Source organism: Nerophis lumbriciformis, linkage group LG21, assembly GCF_033978685.3.
Source record: "Nerophis lumbriciformis linkage group LG21, RoL_Nlum_v2.1, whole genome shotgun sequence".
In the NCBI taxonomy this organism is placed as follows: domain Eukaryota; kingdom Metazoa; phylum Chordata; class Actinopteri; order Syngnathiformes; family Syngnathidae; genus Nerophis; species Nerophis lumbriciformis.
Window position 1 is genome coordinate 3,147,501 of NC_084568.2, and position 24,514 is coordinate 3,172,014.

General features: G+C 34.8%; 1 protein-coding gene across 1 annotated transcript in view; it reads left to right on the top strand.

Annotated features, from left to right (window-relative positions):
- hepacam2 (HEPACAM family member 2) overlaps nucleotides 1-24,514 on the top strand; it is a 34,387-nt gene that overhangs the window by 4,184 nt on the left and 5,689 nt on the right. Inside the window, exons 2-5 of the mRNA XM_061983471.1 lie at nucleotides 12,890-13,249; nucleotides 13,315-13,602; nucleotides 20,546-20,845; nucleotides 21,126-21,251. Coding sequence (XP_061839455.1) covers nucleotides 12,890-13,249; nucleotides 13,315-13,602; nucleotides 20,546-20,845; nucleotides 21,126-21,251 — 1,074 coding nt within the window. The remainder of the gene's footprint in view (nucleotides 1-12,889; nucleotides 13,250-13,314; nucleotides 13,603-20,545; nucleotides 20,846-21,125; nucleotides 21,252-24,514) is intronic.

A 24,514-nucleotide genomic window follows, 5' to 3' on the forward strand; every position in this document is an offset into this window, starting at 1 on the left:
TGTGTGTGTGTGTGTGTGTGTGTGTGTGTGTGTGTGTGTGTGTGTGTGTGTGTATGTGTGTGTGTGTGTGTGTGTGTGTGCGTGTGTGTTCTTGTATTTCTACCCGTCTTGAGACATGAAGAAGGAAAAGTATCTTCCATATGAGGAGGTGTGAACAAGTGATGACATAAATCAATAACATTGCATCTAATAGAGAATGTCTCATTTGCACCCCTGCTGGTGACATCCATCAAAATGAGGGTGGTCCCAAAAAGGAGGGATTTTTCTAATAGACTGTGTGTCGGGTTTAAAAGTGCTCCCCCTTTGGTCAACATATGAAATAACAAGTGTGTGTAAGGAATTGAAATGCGCCCCCTTTAGCCAAAATAAATTAATAAAGTAAATATGTATATAGAGACATACTGTAATAACTTGAAGTAAATAAAACAACAAAACATTAAAAAACAAAACAAAAAAACAACCTAAAAGCAGTCTTTTTCTGACAATGTGTCGACTTTTTTCTCCAAAAATTGGGAACCATTTCTCATATTTGTTTCTGTAATATTGCTATATTTTCTCATAAAATTATTACTTTTTTATGTAAAATTATTACTTTTTAATACAAAACGGCAACATTTGTCATATAAAATTCTGACTTTTATCACAATATTGCCAAATTTTTGTTGTTGTTGTAAAATAGTGAAATTCTTTGAGTCAAATTATGACTTTTGTCATATTTTTGCCAAGTAAAATTCCGATTATTATTATAATATTGCCACAATTTTTAAGTTTTCTTGTAAAATTGTGACTTTTGTAGAGTAAAATTACGACTCTTTTCATAGAATTGCCAAACGTATAAATAAAAATACAAAAATACCAAAATTATAATAATTAACAAAAAGCAGTCTCTTTCTCACAAAGTGTCGACTTTTTTCTTATAAAATTGGGAACAATTTCTCATATTATTTCTGTTTCTGTAATATTGCAATATTTTCTTGTAAAATTATTACTTTTTTATGTAAAATTATTACTTTTTAATGCAAAACGGTGACATTTGTCATATAAAATTCTGACTTTTATCACAATATTGCCAATGTTTTTGTCGTTCTTGTAAAACAGTGAATTTTTTTGAGTAAAATGATGACTTTTGTCATCATTTTGCCAAGTAAAATTTCCGCTTATTATCATAATATTGCCACAATTTTCAAGTTTTCTTGTAAAATTGTGACTTTTGTAGCGTAAAATTACGACTCTTCATAAAATTGACAAAAGTTTAAGCTTTTCTTGTAAAATTGCGACTGTTATTCAGTAAAATTCCAACTTTTATCATAATATTGCACAAATGTTCAGTTTTTCTTGTAACATTTTGACTTGCGTTGAGTAAAATTACGACTTTTATTATAATACTGCCAAAATTCTACGTTTTTCTTGTGAAATTGTGACCTTTTTCTTGTGAAATTCCAACTCATTTTTCACAACTAGCTTTTTTATATTTGCATAGTATGTATATAATATTAATGTTGTAAATACACATCTTCATATATCTAGAAAGGGTGGTCCTAAAGAGGTAGGCATTATTCCTAAAAGCAGTCTTCTTCTCCCAATGTGTCAAATTTTTTCTCATAAAATAGGGAACAATTTCTCATATTCTTTATGTTTCTGTAATATTGCAATATTTTCTCGTAAAATTATTACTTTTTTATGGAAAATTATTACCTTTTTAACGGAAAATGGTGACATTTGTCATATAAAATTCTGACTTTTTGTTTATTTTTGTTGTTCTTGTAAAATAGTGACATTTTTTGAGTAAAATGATGACTTTTGTCATCATTTTGCCAAGTAAAATTTCCGATTATTATCATAATATTGCCACAATTTTCAAGTTTTCTTGTAAAATTGTGACTTTTGTCGAGTAAAATGACGACTCTTTTCATAAAATTGTCAAAAGTTTAAGCTTTTCTTGTAAAATTGCGACTGTTATTGAGTAATATTCCAACTTTTATCATAACATTGCACAAATGTTCAGTTTTTCTTGTAACATTTTGACTTGCGTTGAGTAAAATGACGACTTTGATTATAATACTGCCAAAATTCTACGTTTTACTTGTGAAATTGTGACCCTTTTCTTGTGAAATACCAACTCATTTTTCACAACTAGCTTTTTTATATTTGCATAGTATGTATATATTATTAATGTTGCAAATACACATCTTTATATATCTCGAAAGGCTGGTCCTAAAGAGGTGGGCATTATTCAGAGGTCTCAAGAAGGTAACAAATACAAGAGCGCGTGCGTGCGTGCGTGCGTGCGTGCGTGCGTGCGTGCGTGCGTGCGTGCGTGCGTGTGTGTGTGTGTGTGTGTGTGTGTGTGTGTGTGCCACTAATGTCCCCCATCACTGCAGTGTATGACCACAACAATGGCCGTCTTGTTTGGGGACAACAGTTGAGCAGCGGGCTAGGCACACTTTGCCTCGTTTTGTCTTTTCAGTGCGTCCCAGCTGGTGTAAACGAAGGCACACGTCTGCTTGTGACAACACACACACACACACACACACACACACGCACAGAAACTGGCCTGCAGGCCCGAGAGAGTGAAACTGCATGTATTATTTAGTGCATAACGGCAGTGAAGTCATTGTGGGAAACATGGCTGACACCAGCTGGAAGGGACAAACTGTATTAGAGGAGGACACCAGAAGAGGCAGGTGTCATGGATACCACTGGTTTTCTCTCCGATCCGATACCGAGCAAAATTCAGGCTGGTATCGGCGATACTGACCCGACAGCGATACTAATGTGTCTGCTGAAATGTGAAAATGTGTGTATTTCAAATAATAAACTATCTCTAAATATTCCTAAAATATCAAAAAAGTTCAGTTAATTAACTAGAGAGAGAGAGAGAGAGAGAGACTACGGTGAGGTCAAGGACCGCTGAAATTATTAGTAGGATGCTGCTCACTGCTCCCCTCACTTCCCAGGGGGTGATCAAGGGTGATGGGTCAAATGCAGAGGACACATTTCACCACACCTAGTGTGTGTGACTATCATTGGTACTTTAATATATATATATATATATATATATATATATATATATATATATATATATATATATATATATATATATATATATATATATATATATAAACTTGTTTTTTTAACATGAAAATAATTTTTTTCATTGAAGAAACTTTTTTTTTTTACTTGAAAATATTTTTTTAAATTGAAAATATTTGGGTTTTTTTTTATCTGAGAATAATTTTTGTAATTGAAGATACCTGGTTTTTTTTTTATTAGAAAATATTTTTTTGAATTGAAGAAATCTGTTTTTTTACTTGAAAATAATTGTTTTAATTGAAGAAACTAGTTTTTTTACTTGAAAAATGTTTTTTAATTGAAGAAAATTGGGTTTTTTTTCCAACTTGAAAGTATTTTTTTAATTGAGGAAACATTTTTTTTTACTTGAAAAATATTTTTTTAATTTAAGAAACTTGTTTTTTTTTTTTTACTTGAAAATATTTTTTTTATTGAAAAAACTTGCTTTTTTAACTTGGAATTTTTTTTTCATTGAAAAAACTTGTTTTTTGCTTGAAAATAATTGTTTTAATTGAAGAGGTTAGTTTTTCTAACTTGAAAATGATTATTTCAATTGAAGAAACTTGTTTTTTTACTTGAAAAATGTTTTTTAATTGAAGAAAATTGGGGTTTTTTTTCAACTTGAAAGTATTTTTTTAATTGAAGAAACTTTTTTTTTTTACTTGAAAAATATTTTTTGAATTTAAGAAACTTGTTAGTTTTTTAAACTTGAAAATATTTTTTTATTGAAGAAACTTGCTTTTTAAAAAAATTTTCATTGAAAAAACTTGTTTTTTGCTTGAAAATAATTTTTTTAATTGAAGAGGTTAGTTTTTCTAACTTGGAAATAATTATTTTAATTGAAGAAACTTGTTTTTTTTTACTTAAATATTTTTTTAATTGAAGAAACCTGTTTTTTTTACTTGAAAATATTTTTCTAATTGAAGAAATTTGTTTTTCTAACTTGAAAATATATTTTTTTAATTGAAGAAACTAGTTTTTTTTACTTGAAAATATTTTTTTAAATTGAAAATATTTGGGTTTTTTTTTATCTGAGAATAATTTTTGTAATTGAAGATACCTGGTTTTTTTTTTATTAGAAAATATTTTTTTGAATTGAAGAAATCTGTTTTTTTACTTGAAAATAATTGTTTTAATTGAAGAAACTAGTTTTTTTACTTGAAAAATGTTTTTTAATTGAAGAAAATTGGGTTTTTTTTCCAACTTGAAAGTATTTTTTTAATTGAAGAAACATTTTTTTTTACTTGAAAAATATTTTTTTAATTTAAGAAACTTGTTTTTTTTTTTTTACTTGAAAATATTTTTTTTATTGAAAAAACTTGCTTTTTTAACTTGGAATTTTTTTTTCATTGAAAAAACTTGTTTTTTGCTTGAAAATAATTGTTTTAATTGAAGAGGTTAGTTTTTCTAACTTGAAAATGATTATTTCAATTGAAGAAACTTGTTTTTTTACTTGAAAAATGTTTTTTAATTGAAGAAAATTGGGGTTTTTTTTCAACTTGAAAGTATTTTTTTAATTGAAGAAACTTTTTTTTTTTACTTGAAAAATATTTTTTGAATTTAAGAAACTTGTTAGTTTTTTAAACTTGAAAATATTTTTTTATTGAAGAAACTTGCTTTTTAAAAAAATTTTCATTGAAAAAACTTGTTTTTTGCTTGAAAATAATTTTTTTAATTGAAGAGGTTAGTTTTTCTAACTTGGAAATAATTATTTTAATTGAAGAAACTTGTTTTTTTTTACTTAAATATTTTTTTAATTGAAGAAACCTGTTTTTTTTACTTGAAAATATTTTTCTAATTGAAGAAATTTGTTTTTCTAACTTGAAAATATATTTTTTTAATTGAAGAAACTTGTTTTTTTACTTGAAAATATTTTTTTCAATTGAAAAAAAAAGAAGTTTTTTTTTACCTGAGAATATTTTTTTTGATTGAAGAAACCTGTTGTTTTTTTAAAACTTGAAAATATTTTTTTAATTGAAGAAACTTTTTTTTTTACTTGAAAAATATTTTTTTAATTTAAGAAACTAGTTTTTTTTAACTTGAAAATATTTTTTTTATTGAAGAAACTTGCTTTTTTAACTTGAAATTTTTTTTCATTGAAAAAACTTGTTTTTTGCTTGAAAATAATTGTTTTAATTGAAGAGGTTAGTTTTTCTAACTTGAAAATGATTATTTTAATTGAAGAAACTTGTTTTTTTTTACTTAAATATTTTTTTCATTGAAGAAACCTGTTTTTTTTACTTGAAAAATTTTTTTTTAATTGAAAAAACCTGTTTTTGTTTTTTTACTTAAACATTTTTTTTAAATTGAAAATATTTGGTTTTTTTTTACCTGAGAATCATTTTTGTAATTGAAGATACCTGTTGTTTTTTTTATTAGAAAATATTTTTTTGAATTGAAGACATCTGTTTTTTTACTTGAAAATAATTGTTTTAATTGAAGAAACTTGTTTTTTTACTTGAAAACATTTTTTTAATTGAAAAAACTTGTTTTTTGCTTGAAAATATTTTTTTTAATTGAAGAGGTTAGTTTTTCTAACTTGAAAATGATTATTTTAATTGAAGAAACTTGTTTTTTTTTACTTAAATATTTTTTTAATTTAAGAAACCTGTTTTTTTTACTTGAAATTTTTTTTTTTTAATTGAAAAAACCTGTTTTGTTTTTTTTACTTAAATATTTTTTTAAATTGAAAATATTTGGGTTTTTTTTTACCTGAGAATCATTTTTGTAATTGAAGATACCTGTTTTTTTTTTAATTAGAAAATGTTTTTTTGAATTGAAGAAATCTGTTTTTTTACTTGAAAATAATTGTTTTAATTGAAGAAACTTGTTTTTTTACTTGAAAAATGTTTTTTAATTGAAGAAAATTGGGGGTTTTTTTCAACTTGAAAATATTTTTTTAATTGAAGAAACTTTTTGTTTTTACTTGAAAAATATTTTTTGAATTTAAGAAACTTGTTTTTTTTTTTAACTTCAAAATATTTTTTTTATTGAAGAAACTTGCTTTTTTAAATTTTTTTTCATTGAAAAAACTTGTTTTTTGCTTGAAAATAATTTTTTTAATTAAAGAGGTTAGTTTTTCTAACTTGAAAATGATTATTTTAATTGAAGAAACTTGTTTTTTTTACTTAAATATTTTTTTAATTGAAGAAACCTGTTTTTTTTACTTGAAAATGTTTTTTTTTAATTGAAAAAACCTGTTTTGTTTTTTTTACTTAAAATTTTTTTTCAATTGAAGAAACCTGTTTTTTTTTTAACTTGAAAATCATTTTTTTATTGAAGAAACATTTTTTTTTTAACTTGAAAATCTTTTTTTTAATTGAAGAGACTTATTTTTTTAACTTGAAAATCAGTTTTTTAATTGAAGAAACTTGTTTTTTTACTTGAAAACCATTTTTCTAATTGAAGAAATTCGTTTTTCTAACTTGAAAATATATTTTTTCAATTGAAAAAAAAAACGTTTTTTTACCTGATAATATTTTTTTTGATTGAAGAAACCTGTTTCTTTTAACTTGAAAATAATTTTTTATTTGAAAAAACTCTTTTTTTTTTAATTTGCAAGTCCTTTAATGTGAGTAAAAGTATCATTGTGTGTTTGTGGAGTTTTGGCAGTAATTTCACTCTATAAGAATCGCGATTCGGAAGTGAATAAAAAAATTTTGCGCACCCCATTTTGTTTACATCCCCGATTTTTTTTACCTGAGAATCATTTTTGTAATTGAAGATACCTGTTTTTTTTTTTATTACAAAATATTTTTTTGAATTGAAGAAATCTGTTTTTTTACTTGAAAAAGGTTTTTTAATTGAAGAAAATTGGGGTTTTTTTTCAAGTTGAAAATATTTTTTTAATTGAAGAAACTTTTTTTTTTTACTTGAAAAATATTTTTTTAATTTAAGAAACTTGCTTTTTTAACTTGGACATTTTTTTTCATTGAAAAAACTTGTTTTTTGCTTGAAAATATTTTTTTAATTGAAGAGGTTAGTTTTTCTAACTTGAAAATGATTATTTTAATTGAAGAAACTTGTTTTTTTTTACTTAAATATTTTTTTAATTGAAGAAACCTGTTTTTTTTACTTGAAATTTTTTTTTTTTAATTGAAAAAACCTGTTTTGTTTTTTTACTTAAAAATTGTTTTCAATTGAAGAAACCTGGTTTTTTTTAAACTTGAAAATCATTTTTTTATTGAAGAAACTTTTTTTTTTTAACTTGAAAATAATTTTTTTAATTGAAGAGACTTGTTTTTTTAACTTGAAAATCAGTTTTTTAATTGAAGAAACTTGTTTTTTTACTTGAAAACCATTTTTCTAATTGAAAAAAAATAGTTTTTTTTACCTGAGAATATTTTTTTTGATTGAAGAAACCTGTTGTTTTTTTAAAACTTGAAAATATTTTTTTAATTGAAGAAACTTTTTTTTTTTACTTGAAAAATATTTTTTTAATTTAAGAAACTTGTTTTGTTTTTAACTTGAAAATATTTTTTTTATTGAAGAAACTTGCTTTTTTAACTTGGAAATTTTTTTTCATTGGAAAAACTTGTTTTTTGCTTGAAAATATTTTTTTTAATTGAAGAGGTTAATTTTTCTAACTTGAAAATGATTATTTTAATTGAAGAAACTTGTTTTTTTTTACTTAAATATTTTTTTAATTGAAGAAACCTGTTTCTTTTACTTGAAAATTTTTTTTTTAATTGAAAAAAACTGTTTGTTTTTTTTTACTTAAACATTTTTTTAAATTGAAAATATTTGGGGTTTTTTTTAACCTGAGAATCATTTTTGTAATTGAAGATACCTGTTTTTTTTTTTTTATTAGAAAATATTTTTTTGAATTGAAGAAATCTGTTTTTTTACTTGAAAATAATTTTTTTAATTGAAGAGGTTAGTTTTTCTAACTTGAAAATGATTATTTTAATTGAAGAAATTTGTTTTTTTTACTTAAATATTTTTTTAATTGAAGAAACTTGTTTTTTTTACTTGAAAATGTTTTTTTTTAATTGAAAAAACCTGTTTTGGTTTTTTTTCCTAAAATTTTTTTTTAAATTGAAGAAACCTGTTTTTTTAAAACTTGAAAATCATTTTTTTATTGAAGAAACTTTTTTTTTTAACTTGAAAATCTTTTTTTTAATTGAAGAAATTCGTTTTGCTAACTTGAAAATATATTTTTTTAATTGAAGAAACTTGTTTTTTTTACTTGAAAATATTTTTTTCAATTGAAAAAAAAAAAGTTTTTTTTACCTGAGTATATTTTTTTTGATTGAAGAAACCTGTTGTTTTTTTTAAAACTTGAAAATATTTTTTTAATTGAAGAAACTTTTTTTTTTTTAACTTGAAAATTATTTTTTAATTGAAAAAAATAGTTTTTTTTAACTTGCAAATCCTTTAATGTGAGTAAAAGTATCATTGTGTGTTTGTGGAGTTTTGGCGGTAATTTCACTCTATAAGAATCGCGATTCGGATGTGAATAGATTTTTTTGCGCACCCCATTTTGTTTACATCCCCGATAGGACAGTTTGACATGAAAAGGTTTGAGTGAAAACAAACGTGAAAAGGACACGATGGAGACTGCAATGTGAGCAAATAGTGAGAGTTTTTTAGTAGGTTTGCAAGCCACCCACTCACATGCTGCTTGCTTCTCAGCTCCACCTGCCATCATAACAACCACACATAAAGCTGCTCCGCTCAATTTTACAACTTACAAGACAAAAAAAAAAAGATAGCAATCAGAAGCTGTGAAGAATTGTTCTGCCAAGAAACATCAACTATTAATGGTGCTTATGTAACACAACTTCTAGTCCAAAGTTGTAGTGTGGTCTGTTACCTGCACACTAAACTCCCTGGCAACCGCCTTAAACAGACAGCAAGGTGCGTGTTTGTTTAGTGCGACGTTATCTTGAAAGACAGGTCTTGTCCTCGTCTGACAACCATGAGCTGAGTCAATATTAACTCAGTACAGTTTGAGGATCTGGACCACTTGGGGAAGAGGATGCAGCTCCGCACTTCACCACACTGAGAAACTAACTTTTGTTTTTGCAAATAATCATTAACTTAGAATTTAATGGCAGCAACACATTGCAAAAAAGTTGGCACTGGGGCGTGTTCACCACTGTGTTACATGGCCTTTCTTTTTTAACAACTCTCAGTAAAGGTTTGGGAACTGAGGAGACACATTTTTTTAAGCTTCTCAGGTGGAATTCTTTCCCATTCTTGCTTGATGTACAGCTTAAGTTGTTCAACAGTCCGGGGGTCTCTGTTGTGGTATTTTAGGCTTCATAATGCGCCTCACATGTTCAATGGGAGACAGGTCTGGACTACAGGCAGGCCAGTCTAGTACCCGCACTCTTTTACTATGAAGCCACGTTAATGTAACACGTGGCTTGGCATTGTCTTAGTGAAATAAGCAGGGGCGTCCATGGTAACGTTGCTTGGATGGCAACATATGTTGCTCCAAAACCTGTATGTACCTTTCAGCATTAATGGTACCTTCACAGATGTGTAAGTTACCCATGTCTTGGGCACTAATACACCCCCATACCATCACACATGCTGGCTTTTACACTTAGCGCCTATAACAACCCGGATGGTTCTTTTCCTCTTTGGTCCGGAGGACACGACGTCCACAGTTTCCAAAAAAAAATTGAAATGTGGACTCGTCAGACCACAGAACACTTTTCCACTTTGTATAAGTCCATCTTAGATGAGCTCAGGCCCAGCAAAGCCAAAGGCGTTTCTGGGTGTTGTTGATAAACGGTTTTCGCCTTGCATAGGAGAGTTTTAACTTGCACTTACAGATGTAGCGACCAACTGTAGTTACTGACAGTGGGTTTCTGAAGTGTTCCTCAGCCCATGTGGTGATATCCTTTACACACTGATGTCGCTTGTTGATGCAGTACAGCCTGAGGGATCGAAGGTCACGGGCTTAGCTGCTTACGTGCAGTGATTTCTCCACATTCTCTGAACCCTTTGATGATATTACGGACCGTAGATGGTGAAATCCCTAAATTCCTTGCAATAGCTGGTTGTGAAAGGTTTTTCTTAAACTGTTCAACAATTTGCTCACGCATTTGTTGACAAAGTGGTGACCCTCGCCCCATCCTTGTTTGTGAATGACTGAGCATTTCATGGAATCTACTTTTATACCCAATCATGGCACCCACCTGTTCCCAATTAGCCTGTTCACCTGTGGGATGTTCCAAATAAGTGTTTGATGAGCATTCCTCAACTTTATCAGTATTTATTGCCACCTTTCCCAACTTCTTTGTCACGTGTTGCTGCCATCAAATTCTAAAGTTAATGATTATTTGCAAAAAAAATAAATGTTTATGAGTTTGAACATCAAATATGTTGTCTTTGTAGCATATTCAACTGAATATGGGTTGAAAATGATTTGCAAATCATTGTATTCCGTTTATATTTACATCTAACACAATTCCCCGACTCATATGGAAACGGGGTTTGTATTATTTCGGAAGAAAAAAATATAACGCGATCTGTATTTAGCCTCTTAAGGCCCAAGCTGTTTGTTTACATACTTTTATTTAATTTCTCTTTGCTATTTGGTCTTATTGGACCCTAATTAGAATAAAAACTAAGAATCTTCTTTTGATATGATGTACTTAGTCCATAAGTACACATATGTGTACTTCATGTTTAGTGACATGCTAATTCTTATTTTTACACTTTTTTCTCTCTCCAAATTCCATTGTATGTTATACTCTTCTGACACCACCAGATGGCAGTATAAGTGTCCACATAAGTGGCCATAAGACCCCAATTCAGTAATGTACACAATTTTGGAAATAAGAACTAAAAGGTGCTGTCCATGCATGTGGCCACTAAGCCTTAAAGGCCTACTGAAATGCGATTTTCTTATTTAAACGGGGATAGCAGGTCCATTCTATGTGTCATACTTGATCATTTCGCGATATTGCCTTAATTTTTGCTGAAAGGATTTAGTAGAGAACATCGACGATAAAGTTTGCAACTTTTGGTCGCTGATAAAAAAGCCTTGCCTGTACCGGAAGTAGCAGACGAGTAGCGTGACGTCACCGGTTGTGGAGCTCTTCACATCCGCACATTGTTTACAATCAAAGCGTCGATTTCCCCATTAATTTGAGCGAGGATGAACGATTCGTGGATGAGGAAAGTGAGAGTGAAGGACTAGAGGGCAGTGGGAGCGATTCAGATAGGGAAGATGCTGTGAGACCTGATATTCAGCTGGGAATGACTAAAACAGTAAATAAACACAAGACATATATATACTCTATTAGCCACAACACAACCAGGCTTATATTTAATATGCCACAAATTAATCCCGCATAACAAACACCTCCCCCCTCCCGTCCATATAACCCGCCAATACAACTCAAACACCTGCACAACACACTCAATCCCATACCCCAAAGTACCGTTCACCTCCCCAAAGTTCATACAGCACATATATTTCCCCAAAGTCCCCAAAGTTACGTACGTAACATGCACATAGCGGCACGCACGTACGGGCAAGCGATCAAATGTTTGGAAGCCGCAGCTGCGTGCGTACTCAAGGTTCAAGGTTCAAGGTTCAAGGTTCAACTTTAATGTCCCCGCGAGGAAATTTGTCTTGGGCACAGTGCATCATTGCTTTCTTAACATACCCAAAAACAACAGAACAAAAACACAAGCACAGACACAACCACAGCCATACAACTAACATTTAAACATCAGAACATGGAGCTTGATAGACATAGGTGGCACTTTGATGTAGGCATAAAATCTACAGTATGGAGATAAAGATAAAGTACCAATGTGCATTGCACTAGAGCTCATGGATAAAGTGCTGTGTGCTAAAGTGCTTAGTTCTAAAGTGCTATGTGCTAAAGTGCTATGTGCTAAAAAAGTGCTAACCTATGTATTAAAATTATATTGCACATCGTTGGTCAGCTTAATGGAGGCTGGGACAAATGATAATTTAAGGCGATTAGATTTGCATAGTGGGACCCGGAGTCTTCTCCCTGATGGCAGGGTTCCATATTCAGGAAAGAGTGGGTGTTGTGAGTTGGAAATAATTTTCTTAGCTTTTTTCCTAACTGCCTGCTCATAGATGCTCTGTATAGGCTCATATTCTTTCCTCCCTACGATTTTCATTGCCGTTTTATGCATGCCGGCCAGTTTGCTTTTAGCTTAACGGTTAGGTTGCCAAACCATGAGGTGATCCCGTATCTAATGATGCTCTCTACAATGGCATGGTAGAAAATCATCATGATGTGGCTGCTTACGCCGTACAATCTTAATCTTTGCAAAAAAACACGGTACTGCGTCTGCGCATCCAACTCAAAGTCCTCCTGGTAAGAGTCTCTGTTGTCCCAGTTCTCCACAGGCCAATGGTAAAGCTTGACTGTCATCTTCCGGGAATGTAAACAATGAAACACCGGCTGTGTTATCCGGCACAACAGTCAGGGGGTGCATTCTACGGCGGGGGTGCGTTAACCGGCACAACACCTGCCGCAATACACCGCTTCCCACCCACAGCTTTCTTCTTTGCTGTCTCCATTGTTCATTGAACAAATTGCAAAAGATTCACCAACACAGATGTCCAGAATACTGCGGAATTTTGCGATGAAAACAGACGACTTAATAGCTGGCCAAATTTAAAATTGCACTTTAGTAAGCTAACCCGGCCGTATTGGCATGTGTTGCAATGTTAAGATTTCATCATTGATATATAAACTATCAGACTGCGTCGTCGGTAGTAGTGGGTTTCAGTAGGCCTTTAAAGGACCCCAACGACCGCCTCATATCGGACTTTGAGTGTTTAACCGTCTTCTCATCCCTCCCCACGCAGAAGTCTACGCAGAGTTCATCCACGTCCCTTCGACCATCCGCCACGGCGTCGAGGGGAAGTCTCTGGACTTGCCCGTGGAGACTCACTTCCGGTTGGACCAGGCTGAGATCCAGGGGACTTGGTCCCACACCACCACCGACGGCATCAGGACCACGCTGGTGACCTTCACCAAAGAGTCCACCATCATGGACATGACGCACCGCAACAGCATCTTCTTCAAAGAGCCCAATGTGTCCTTGCTGATACGAAGATTAAACCTGCGCGACGAGGGGGATTACCAGCTGAACCTCAATATAGAGTTTCATAACAAGACCGGGGAGGTCTTCAAGGCGGAGAGGACGGTGCATGTAACAGTGGACGGTAAGTAAGTCTTCTCCTCTTTAACCCATCCCTCACCGTTTTTGAGCCACCTTTGTATTCTTCAGTTCCTGTGTCCACCCCGGTCATTGAGAAGAACCCAGCACACGCCGTGGTTGAGGACCAGGCCAACGTTACCTGGACCTGTTCAGTGGAGAGAGGAACCAGGGTCGCGTTTCAGTGGCTCAGAGACAATGTCCCCGTGGGTGTGGGCGACAGGTACCACTTCTCCAAAGACAAATCCACACTGCTGATCAGTCCTGTGCGAAAGGAGGACAAGGGGAGTTACCGCTGTGTGGTCAACAACACTGTCAGCCAGGAGCGACGCAGCAATGCCAGGGAACTCCTCGTTTACTGTGAGTGGACCCCTGCATTATTATTCACTATACTCATTATAAGACTCTGCAGCATCGCGTGTACATCGGGGGCGGTACCACTGGATTGGCAGACCGGGGTTGTGGTTCCTCTCTTTAAGAAGGGGAACCGGAGGGTGTGTTCTAACTATCGTGGGATCACACTCCTCAGCCTTCCCGGTAAGGTCTATTCAGGTGTACTGGAGAGGAGGCTACGCCGGATAGTCAAACCTCGGATTCAGGAGGAACAGTGTGGTTTTCGTCCTGGTCGTGGAACTGTGGACCAGCTCTATACTCTCGGCAGGGTCCTTGAGGGTGCATGGGAGTTTGCCCAACCAGTCTACATGTGTTTTGTGGACTTGGAGAAGGCATTCGACCGTGTCCCTCGGGAAGTCCTGTGGGGAGTGCTCAGAGAGTATGGGGTATCGGACTGTCTGATTGTGGCAGTCCGCTCCCTGTATGATCAGTGCCAGAGCTTGGTCCGCATTGCCGGTAGTAAGTCGGACACGTTTCCAGTGAGGGTTGGACTCCGCCAAGGCTGCCCTTTGTCACCGATTCTGTTCATAACTTTTATGGACAGAATTTCTAGGCGCAGTCAAGGCGTTGAGGGGATCTGGTTTGGTGGATGCAGGATTAGGTCTCTGCTTTTTGCAGATGATGTGGTCCTGATGGCTTCATCTGGCCAGGATCTTCAGCTGTCACTCGATTGGTTCGCAGCTGAGTGTGAAGCGACTGGGATGAGAATCAGCACCTCTAAGTCCGAGTCCATGGTTCTCGCCCGGAAAAGGGTGGAGTGCCATCTCCGGGTTGGGGAGGAGATCTTGCCCCAAGTGGAGGAGTTCAAGTACCTCGGAGTCTTGTTCACGAGTGAGGGAAGAGCGGATCGTGAGATCGACAGGCGGATCGGTGCGGCGTCTTCAGTAATGCGGACGCTTTATCGATCCGTTGTGGTGAAGAAGGATCTGAGCCGGAAGGCAAAGCTCTCAATTTACCGGTCGATCTACGTTCCCATCCTCACCTATGGTCATGAGCTTTGGGTTTGACCGAAAGGACAAGATCACGGGTACAAGCGGCCAAAATGAGTTTCCTCCGCCGGGTGGCGGGGCTCTCCCTGAGAGATAGGGTGAGAAGCTCTGCCATCCGGGGGGAGCTCAAAGTAAAGCCGCTGCTCCTCCACATGGAGAGGAGCCAGATGAGGTGGTTCGGGCATCTGGTCAGGATGCCACCCGAACGCCTCCCTAGGGAGGTGTTTAGGGCACATCCGACCGGTAGGAGGCCACGGGGAAGACCCAGGACACGTTGGGAAGACTATGTCTCCCGGCTGGCCTGGGAACGCCTCGGGGTCCCACAGGAAAAGCTGGACAAAGTGGCTGGGGAGAAGGAAGTCTGGGCTTCCCTGCTTAGGCTGCTGCCCCCACGACCCGACCTCGGATAAGCGGAAGAAGATGGATGGATGGATGGATGGATATACTCATTATTAAATACAGTCATATTCCTATGATTCAGTTTTCAAAATACCCTGATTTCGCCCTATCTCTGTTTTATCTGCGTTGAGGTACTCAATGTCCGTCCTTGGCTGTCAGCAGGCAGGGTTTGGAAACAAACTGCTGATGCGAGACAACTCGCTAAGGAAGATTACAAGTTGTGCCTTTGCACAGATAGAAAAGTACAACTTCAGCACAATTGATGATAACTATAGCAACGGCCTTTAAGCATAAGAGTTGTGTGCTAACTTATATATAATTATTCTATCAATATTTTATGGTGTTTGGAGTGGATTCGTGTTATTTCTTATGGGAACAATTATTGACATTTTCATACGATTCAGGGTGCTTCCCACATTTTTGAACAAAAACCGAGGCGCACTGTATGGCAAGGATGCTGAGCATGTTAGCATCAAAGGGTTTTCTTTCAGTTTTTTTGGCATTTCATTTGTCATATCAGAGGAATATTATGTTGATGAATAGAAAACCATTTTCACCTTGGCAATATCAGTGGTGTCAGGTTTGTCACTGACAGTTTAGTTTTGAGTTTTTCCTCTGTCTTTATTTCCTGTCGGCGCTCTTATTTTGGTTATTTCCTACTTGTCTCCCTGAGTGCTGTGTCCCCTCAGCTGTGGCTGATTGGCACCCGGCCACACCCGGTGTCAATCAGCCAGCTGCTATTTAAACCTGCCTTCTCCTCCAGTCACTGCTGGATTATTGTCGTTCCTACCTGTCGTGTCGTTGTTCTTAATACTTGTCGTTGTAGCTCTGTCTACTTTTGTCTCACTCTGCTCATGTCCTAGTTCCTTCGTGTCACGGTAAGTGTTTTTGTTTCTTGTCCACAGTTCGCCTCTGTGCTATTTTAGTTTATAGCCAAGTTTGTTACCCGCCTTGTGCGCGCCTTTTTGTTGTTACCCTTTTGTTTGTTGTTTTGCCTTAGTGTTTAATTAAGTCATGTTTTCTCACTCAATGCACGCCGTCATCTCTGCATCTTGGGGTTCGTCACCAACAAACTCTGACAAGTGGTAGACGACAACAAAACAGAAAATCCTGCTCGACAAATTAGCAACATAACTTGAGGACGTTTTTTTTTAGCGAGTGCCTGTGCAGGTCGCTGGCGTATGTGAGCGACAAGAAGAAAAGCTCTCCCTTGCTTGTTTGGCGCCGCGCTTCTCCATGTATGACGCTACTCTTCATCTTTTTTGCAGAAAAAGTCTCACATTTCTGAACTAATACTGTAAGTTTGAAGTAAAGAAAATATTTAATTTCCTCTAAACTATGCACTTATTCTGTTATTTGACGATGTTTAAAGTTTTGTGCAGCAGTGATGATATCACACTCCTTTGAGCTTGTAGTCGTGGCCTATTTTCATGACTCCTCAAGCTCATCATCACACATATAACACATTTATTTCCCTATCTTCTCTTTTGCACTGCAAATATTTGATGATATGTAAATGTGATATATTTGCATGGGACTACATTGTCACTATCTTTGAGTTTAGGCAACTGAGTGTCAACAGAATACATTTGATCAACATTAATTGAGTACAACATATATATATATATATATATGAGCTACAGCTGCATGAACAATATACGACAAATCATCTCAAACCACAACAAAACAATTGCAAATGAGCCGTCGGCCCCCAGACAGAGCGACTCCAAAACCAACAAAGACTGTAACTGTCGAAAGAAACCTGATTGCCCTCTCAACGGGGGGTGCTTACAAACATCAGTTGTCTACCAATCTAAGGTAATACGCAAGGACATTAACACATCCGACACATATGTAGGATTAACCGAGGCAGAATTCAAAACCAGATGGAACAATCACAAGGCTTCTTTCAGGAACAAAAACCTGCGAAATACCACAGAACTCAGCAAACACATTTGGGACCTCAAAGACAATAATGTTGAATATTCAATAACATGGCAAATTCTTGCATCCAGCACACCTTACAATAATGGTAATAAAAGATGCAACCTATGCTTGAAAGAGAAACTGTTTATTATTTACCGTCCAGACCTGTCATCCCTCAACAAGCGCAGCGAAATTGTAACAGCATGCCGCCATAGACGGAAACACCTCCTAGGTAACACATGAGCCAATCACCACGCCCCTAGGCCAGCCTGTACCCACCCACTCTGTGCCCTATATAAACCATGGTATGCGAATGCTCCCATTAAAATCTCCTGATGATTGAGGGTACCCCCCCTCATGAAACAGGCCTGTAGAGATGAAATAGTCTTGTGATTTTTTTTCCCACATATATATATATATATATATATATATATATATATATATATATATATAAACAGCATGACCATTTATTTATGGCATATGTCCTATTGTTAGGTGCTCATCCTAAATTGTTTTACAACAATCTTCCCCCAACATATTTCCTGAGAGAAATTAAAAAGATATGTTTAAAAAGAAAAATATATATTTATAGAATATAAAAAAAGTACAATATATTGTTAAAAAAAATACTTTTTATGAGGACTTAGTGGAAATGGGCAGACAAAACTAAGCACTAATAAAATAAAATAAAAAGCCTAAATAATAAATATCATATATAAATAAATAATTACTACAAAATAAACAAATATAGATTCATAAATTGGAAACAAATATAAAGTGGTTTATAAAATATTTAATACTTGAGTTTTTATTTTATTTGAGATCATTCACAAGAAAAAATATTTATTCAAAAATTAGTATTTTTATGAAGACTTCGTAGGAAAAAGTCTTGCACTAATAAATATAGAGCAGTAAAGTGTAAATAAATTGATACTGAAAAATTGTTGTCTTAAATAAGTCATTAACACAATTACATACAATACGTTAATACACAACATTACTATTTTCCATGAGGACTTAAAGATTTTATGAAAAGTTAATCACTGATAAATAACTGATAAACCTAAATGATTAACATAGATCAATACATCGTAAAAAAAAATATATATATATATATATATATATATATATATATTATTTGATAAAATATAAATTTTTTAAAATCATTTTGTTGAATGATTATTAAAACAATATATTTTTCAAAAATGATGTTTTTTTGTAATTTTTAGTAAGAAAATGGTAGAAAAAGTCTAGCACTAATAAATATAGATCAGAAAATTGTAAATCAATGATATCGGGTTTTATCAAATGGATAATTAATTTGTAAGTAATCAAAAAAAAATAATTAATTTGCCCAATTTATTGTACTAATGGTTCCGTTTACTTTTTTATAAAACCCAGTAGGTTACAGTATAAAAAGTTCAACTTTAATACATTTAAATAATATATAAGATCAAATAAGTTGTAAGTAAATTGTATGTATATTTTTCAGAATAAAATAAATAAATAATGAATTAATAAATAAGTACAATATATTGTTCTACTGTAAAAGTACTATTTTTTTATGAAGACTGTAGAAAATGGTCCAAAAAAGTCATCATTACTAAATAATTAAGGCATATACATCAATAAATTGTAAACAAATTATATAGTATTACAAAACATATTTAATACTCAATAACTGTATTAAATAATTCATAAGAATATTATACTGTATATTGTTCAAATTGTACTACTTTTCATGAGGACTTAGCACAAAATGGTAGAAAAAGTCTAGCATGAATAAATAAATAGAATGCATAATAAATAAACTTAAATAATAATATCCTCCTAAATGATTAATGCTGAAAAATAACAGTATAAAATAATTAATAAAATTACTATTTTCTATTAGGACTTAGAAGAAAATTATACAAAATGTTAAACACTAGGGAATCAGTAATAAACCTAAATGATCATTATGGTCAATAAACCCAGAAATAAATGATATAGTATTAAATCAAATGTTCATATTTAAAAAATAATTGTGTTAATTAATTCACAAGAACAAATATTGTTTTTACGAGGACCTAGCAGTATGGTAGAAAACGTCTAGCACTAATAAATATACCATTTTCGGCAGGTGCGACTTATACTCCAGTGCGACTTATACTCCGAAAAATACGGTAGGTCAATAAGTTGTAATCAAAGGATATATTATTTTGTGTAATAATTAATATTTAAAAAATGTATAAAATAATTAATAAACACAATAAATTGGTCTAAATTAGAATTTTCCATTAGGAGAAAATGTGTGCATAAAGTTAATCACTAATGACTCAGTAATAAATCTAAATGCCACATATAGATCAATATATTGGGAAAAATATATAATATTTAATAAAATATTTAATGCTTTAGAAATAATTGGATTTAATAATTCACAAGAACAATATATTGTAAACATTTTTTTTTAATTATGAGGACTTAGTATTATTGTAGTAAAAAGTCCAATGATATAAAGTAATTAATATTGAAAAATAATTAATTAATGAACACGTTGTTACAAAATTACTATTTTCTATGAGGACTTGAAATAAAGTTATACAAAAAGTTAATCAGTAATAGTAAATATAGACCATTAAAATATATAGTATTTTATTAAAAAAAATTACATATTTTCTAAATCATTCTATTAAATACTCAGTAAGAACAATATATTGTAAAAAAAAATAAAAAAATAAAAAATTCATGAGACCTCTGAAGTAAATTGTAGGGAAAGTTACAAAAGCCAAAAGCAGTGAAGTTGTTGGGTGTTGTTGATAAATGGTTTTGGCTTTCCATTGTAGAGTTTTAACTTGCACTTACAGATGTAGCGACCAACTGTAGTTACTGACAGTGGTTTTCTGAAGTGTTCCTGAGCCCATGTGGAGATATCCTTTACACACTGATGTCGCTTTTTGATGCAGCACCGCCTGAGAAATTGAAGTTCTGTAATATCATCGCTTACGTGCAGTGATTTCTCCAGATTCTCTGAACCCTTTGATGATATTACGGAGCGTAGATGGTGAAATCCCTAAATTCCTTGCAATAGCTGCTTGAGAAATGTTGTTCTGAAACAGTTTGCTCACGCATTTGTTGACAAAGTGGTGACCCTCGCGCCGTCCTTGTTTGGGAATGACTGAGCATTTCATGGAAGCTGCTTTTATACCCCAATCATGGCGCCCACCTGTTCCCAATTAGCCCGTCCACCTGTGGGATGTTCCAAATAAGTGTTTGATGAACATTCTCAGTCTTTTTTGTCACTTTTTGGAAACATGTTGCAGGCATCAAATCCCAAAATGAGCTAATAATTGCAAAAAATAACAAAAATTTCCAGTTTGAGCGTTAAATATCTTGTCTTTGCAGTCTATTCAATTGAATATAAGGATTTGCAAATCATTGTATTCTCTTTATTTACCATTTACACAACGTGACAACTTCACTGCTTTTGGGTTTTGTAGTATCCAATAATAAATATTAATTTAATCACAGAACATAAATATTATTTGTAACTTTGTGTGTGTGTGGAAAGGACAAACTGTAACTGCTTCCTGACCCAACCTGGCCCTCCGCAGATGGTCCCTACAACCTGGAGGTGAACTCGGACCAAGGCCTGCGGACAGGGGAGGTGTTCACCATCAACCCCGGGGAACTGGTCTTCTTCCACTGCCGGGCCGACTCCTACCCTCCCAACTCCTTCGTGTGGATCTCCAAGCGCCGCAACGCCACCCGGGTCATCACCGAGGGCCCGCGCCTGGAGGTCCTCTCCTACAGACTGGCCCAGGCCGAGGACTACCTGTGCCGGGCCTTCAACAACGTGACCCGGAAGCGAGACGAGGCCCGGTTCACCCTGGTGGTGGCCAGCTTGGGCACAGGTAACGGCGGAAAAATGCCACATAGAGACCATTGCACGTTTGCTGAGGTGACCAGACCGGAGAAGTGAAACCTGATTGTGTCCACAATGAAACCTGAACAGCGGAACCTCCGGCGGGTTTTATCCGTGTTGCTAGGTTGCCCCGCCTGGTGTGGGTATGACAGTGTGGGAAAGTCAACAGCTGTTGTGTTCTGTTGACCAGGTTTTATAGCATGTGTTGTCTTGGTGATGCATTTGATAAGTCACCGTCGTGTTCATGACACGTTTATGTTTGTTTACAGGCAAGGAAAAGCACACCCAGGAGGGTAGTAATGTTTCCCCGCTGGCTGCTATCACACTCTGCTCCTTCCTCATCATCGGCTGCATGCTGCTGGTCTTTTTCAGGAAAGCTTGTCACCCAAAGAGAGGTTAGATGACATGGCTTTAAAGTACCAGTACCATGGAAAATACAGTTCACTTTTCCCACATTTACAGCTAGAGATGTCGGATAATGGCTTTTTTGCCGATATCACGACATTGTCCAACTCTTAGATGGATAAATAGGTCTTTATTGTCATTGCACAAGTACAACGTAACTTTGTTTTCAGCACAAACCCGTTCAAGATTAGACAAACAAACAGTGCACAGGGTTACAGAACAGGAACGCTGATGGGTCGCCACAAGGCGCCCCGTAAAAGATGGGGAAAAAAGGTAAAACGCTGGGGAAGGATGAGTAAAAAAATACAATCTAGACTGGGAAAAAACCTCCATAGCAAAGCACATATACATATTACAACGTACATCTCGAGATATCTAGCAACAGAGGGGAGGGAGTGCGGGGCCATGCTGGCAGGCCGCAGCACTCGGCGCTTATCATGCTCCCATCACCCCTATGGGATTTGCGTCGAGGGCGTTGGGTTGGGGGGAGGCGTGTGGCGTATATTTTTGTGGATGCATGTGTGTGTGTAAGCCTACAGTGTGTCTCCGTTCCGCGGTCTTGATGTCGTGCAGTCGGTAAGTCCAAAGTCAACAAACAACCGGTGTGTGTCCATGAGAGACAAGAAGGGAGCTTGTTGTGTCTTCGCTGCACTGTCCTTCAGGAGAGTCTCCAAGCCAGGGAAACAATCCAAGTTAGAATGTTTTGTATGCGAGTGAAAATAACATTTGCTTTTCACTCTAAATTGTCTATGACTGGTCCTCAAAAATGACCGATTCCGATATCAACCGATATTGATAGATAGATAGATAGGTAGGTCTTTATTGTCATTGCACAAGTACAACGTAACTTTGTTTTCAGCACAAACCCGTTCAAGATTAGACAAACAAACAGTGTACAGGGTTACAGAACAGGAACGCTGATGGGTCGCCACAAGGCGCCCCGTAAAAGATGGGGAAAAAGGTAAAACGCTGTGGAAGGATGAGTAAAAAAAATACAATCTAGACTGGGCTCCTAAGGGGGCCCAGTCTGGAGTGGGAAAAAAACCTCCATAGCAAAGCACATATACATATTACAACGTACATCTCCAGATATCTAGCAACAGAGGGGAGGGAGTGCGGGGCCATGGTGGCAGGCCGCAGCACTCGGCGCTGATCATGCTTCCATCACCCCTATGGGATTTGCGTCGAGGGCGTTGGGTTGGGGGGAGGGGTGTGGCGTATGTTTTTGTGGATGCATGTGTGTGTGTAAGCCTACAGCATACTTGCCAACCTTGAGACCTCCGATTTCGGGAGGTGGGGGGTGGGGGCGTGGTCGGGGGTGGGGCGGGGTGTGGTTGGGGGCGTGGTTAAGAGGGGAGGAGTATATTGACAGCTAGTCACCAAGTCAAGTATTTCATACATAATATATATATATATATATATATATATATATATATATATATATATATCTACATCCTGAAAATATGCAAACAAAACTGTGTTTGGATAATTGATACTTCAAACTTGCATAAATAAATATTAAGGAATATAACATAACTTGGCTTCTGAGAGTTTCAAAATGTAATGAATAAAATGCTAAAGTTGTTGATAAACAAGCAATTATTTTAATAATTAAATATGGTCATTTTAAATGAATTACTATGATAATTTAAAATCAATTATTTGAAATATGTTTATTTTAATGTATAATTCTATGGCTGGATGTAATAAGGAGTCACGAAAAAATACAAATAAAAATACAATTAATTTTGATGTTTTTAGCAAAATATAGTAAAAATGTATTTTAAAAAAATTAATAAATATATTTATTTTTAGGTAAAATAAACATAATAATACAATTTATCTCTAGTCTGGATGATTTAGTTCTTGTCACCCTGTTGTCCTCCCGTCATGAAAAAAGGCTGTCCTCACTCAGGTCCGCATGGAGCTGGAGGGGGCGTGGCTTCCAGCTCCGGCTGAAAATCGGGAGATTTTCGGGAGAATATTTGTCCCGGGAATTTTTTTGGGAGAGGCGCTGAATTTCGGGAGTCTCCCGGGAAATTCAGGAGGGTTGGCAAGTATGGCCTACAGTATGTCTCCGTTCCGCGGCCTTGATGTCGTGCAGCCGATAAGTCCAAAGTCAACAAACAACCGGTGTGTGTCCATGAGAGACAAGAAGGGAGTTTGTTGTGTCTTCACTGCACTGTCCTTCAGGAGAGTCTCCAAGCCAGGGAAACAATCCAAGTTAGAATGTTTTGTATGCGAGTGAAAATAACATTTGCTTTTCACTCTAAATTGTCTATGACTGGTCCTCAAAAATTACCGATTCCGATATCAACCGATATTGATAGATAGATAGATAGGTAGGTCTTTATTGTCATTGCACAAGTACAACGTAACTTTGTTTTCAGCACAAACCCGTTCAAGATGAGACAAACAAACAGTGTACAGGGTTACAGAACAGGAACGCTGATGGGTCGCCACAAGGCGCCCCGTAAAAGATGGGAAAAAGGTAAAACGCTGGGGAAGGATGAGTAAAAAAATACAATCAAGACTGGGCTCCTAAGGGGGCCCAGTCTGGAGTGGGAAAAAACCTCCATAGCAAAGCACATATACATATTACAACATACATCTCGAGATATCTAGCAACAGAGGGGAGGGAGTGCGGGGCCATGGTGGCAGGCCGCAGCACTCGGCGCTGATCATGCTTCCATCACCCCTATGGGATTTGCATCGAGGGCGTTGGGTTGGGGGGAGGCGTGTGGCGTATATTTTTGTGGATGCATGTGTGTGTGTAAGCCTACAGCATACTTGCCAACCTTGAGACCTCCGATTTCGGGAGGTGGGGGGTGGGGGCGTGGTCGGGGGTGGGGCGGGGTGTGGTTGGGGGCGTGGTTAAGAGGGGAGGAGTATATTGACAGCTAGTCACCAAGTCAAGTATTTCATACATATTATATATATAGATATATAGATATCTACATCCTGAAAATATGCAAACAAAACTGTGTTTAGATAATTGATACTTCAAACTTGCATAAATAAATATTAAGGAATATAACATAACTTGGCTTCTGAGAGTTTCAAAATGTAATGAATAAAATGCTAAAGTTGTTGATAATCAAGCAATTATTTTAATAATTAAATATGGTCATTTTAAATGAATTATTATGATAATTTAAAATCAATTATTTGAAATATGTTTATTTTAATGTATAATTCTATGGCTGGATGTAATAAGGAGTCACGAAAAAATACAAATAAAAATACAATTAAT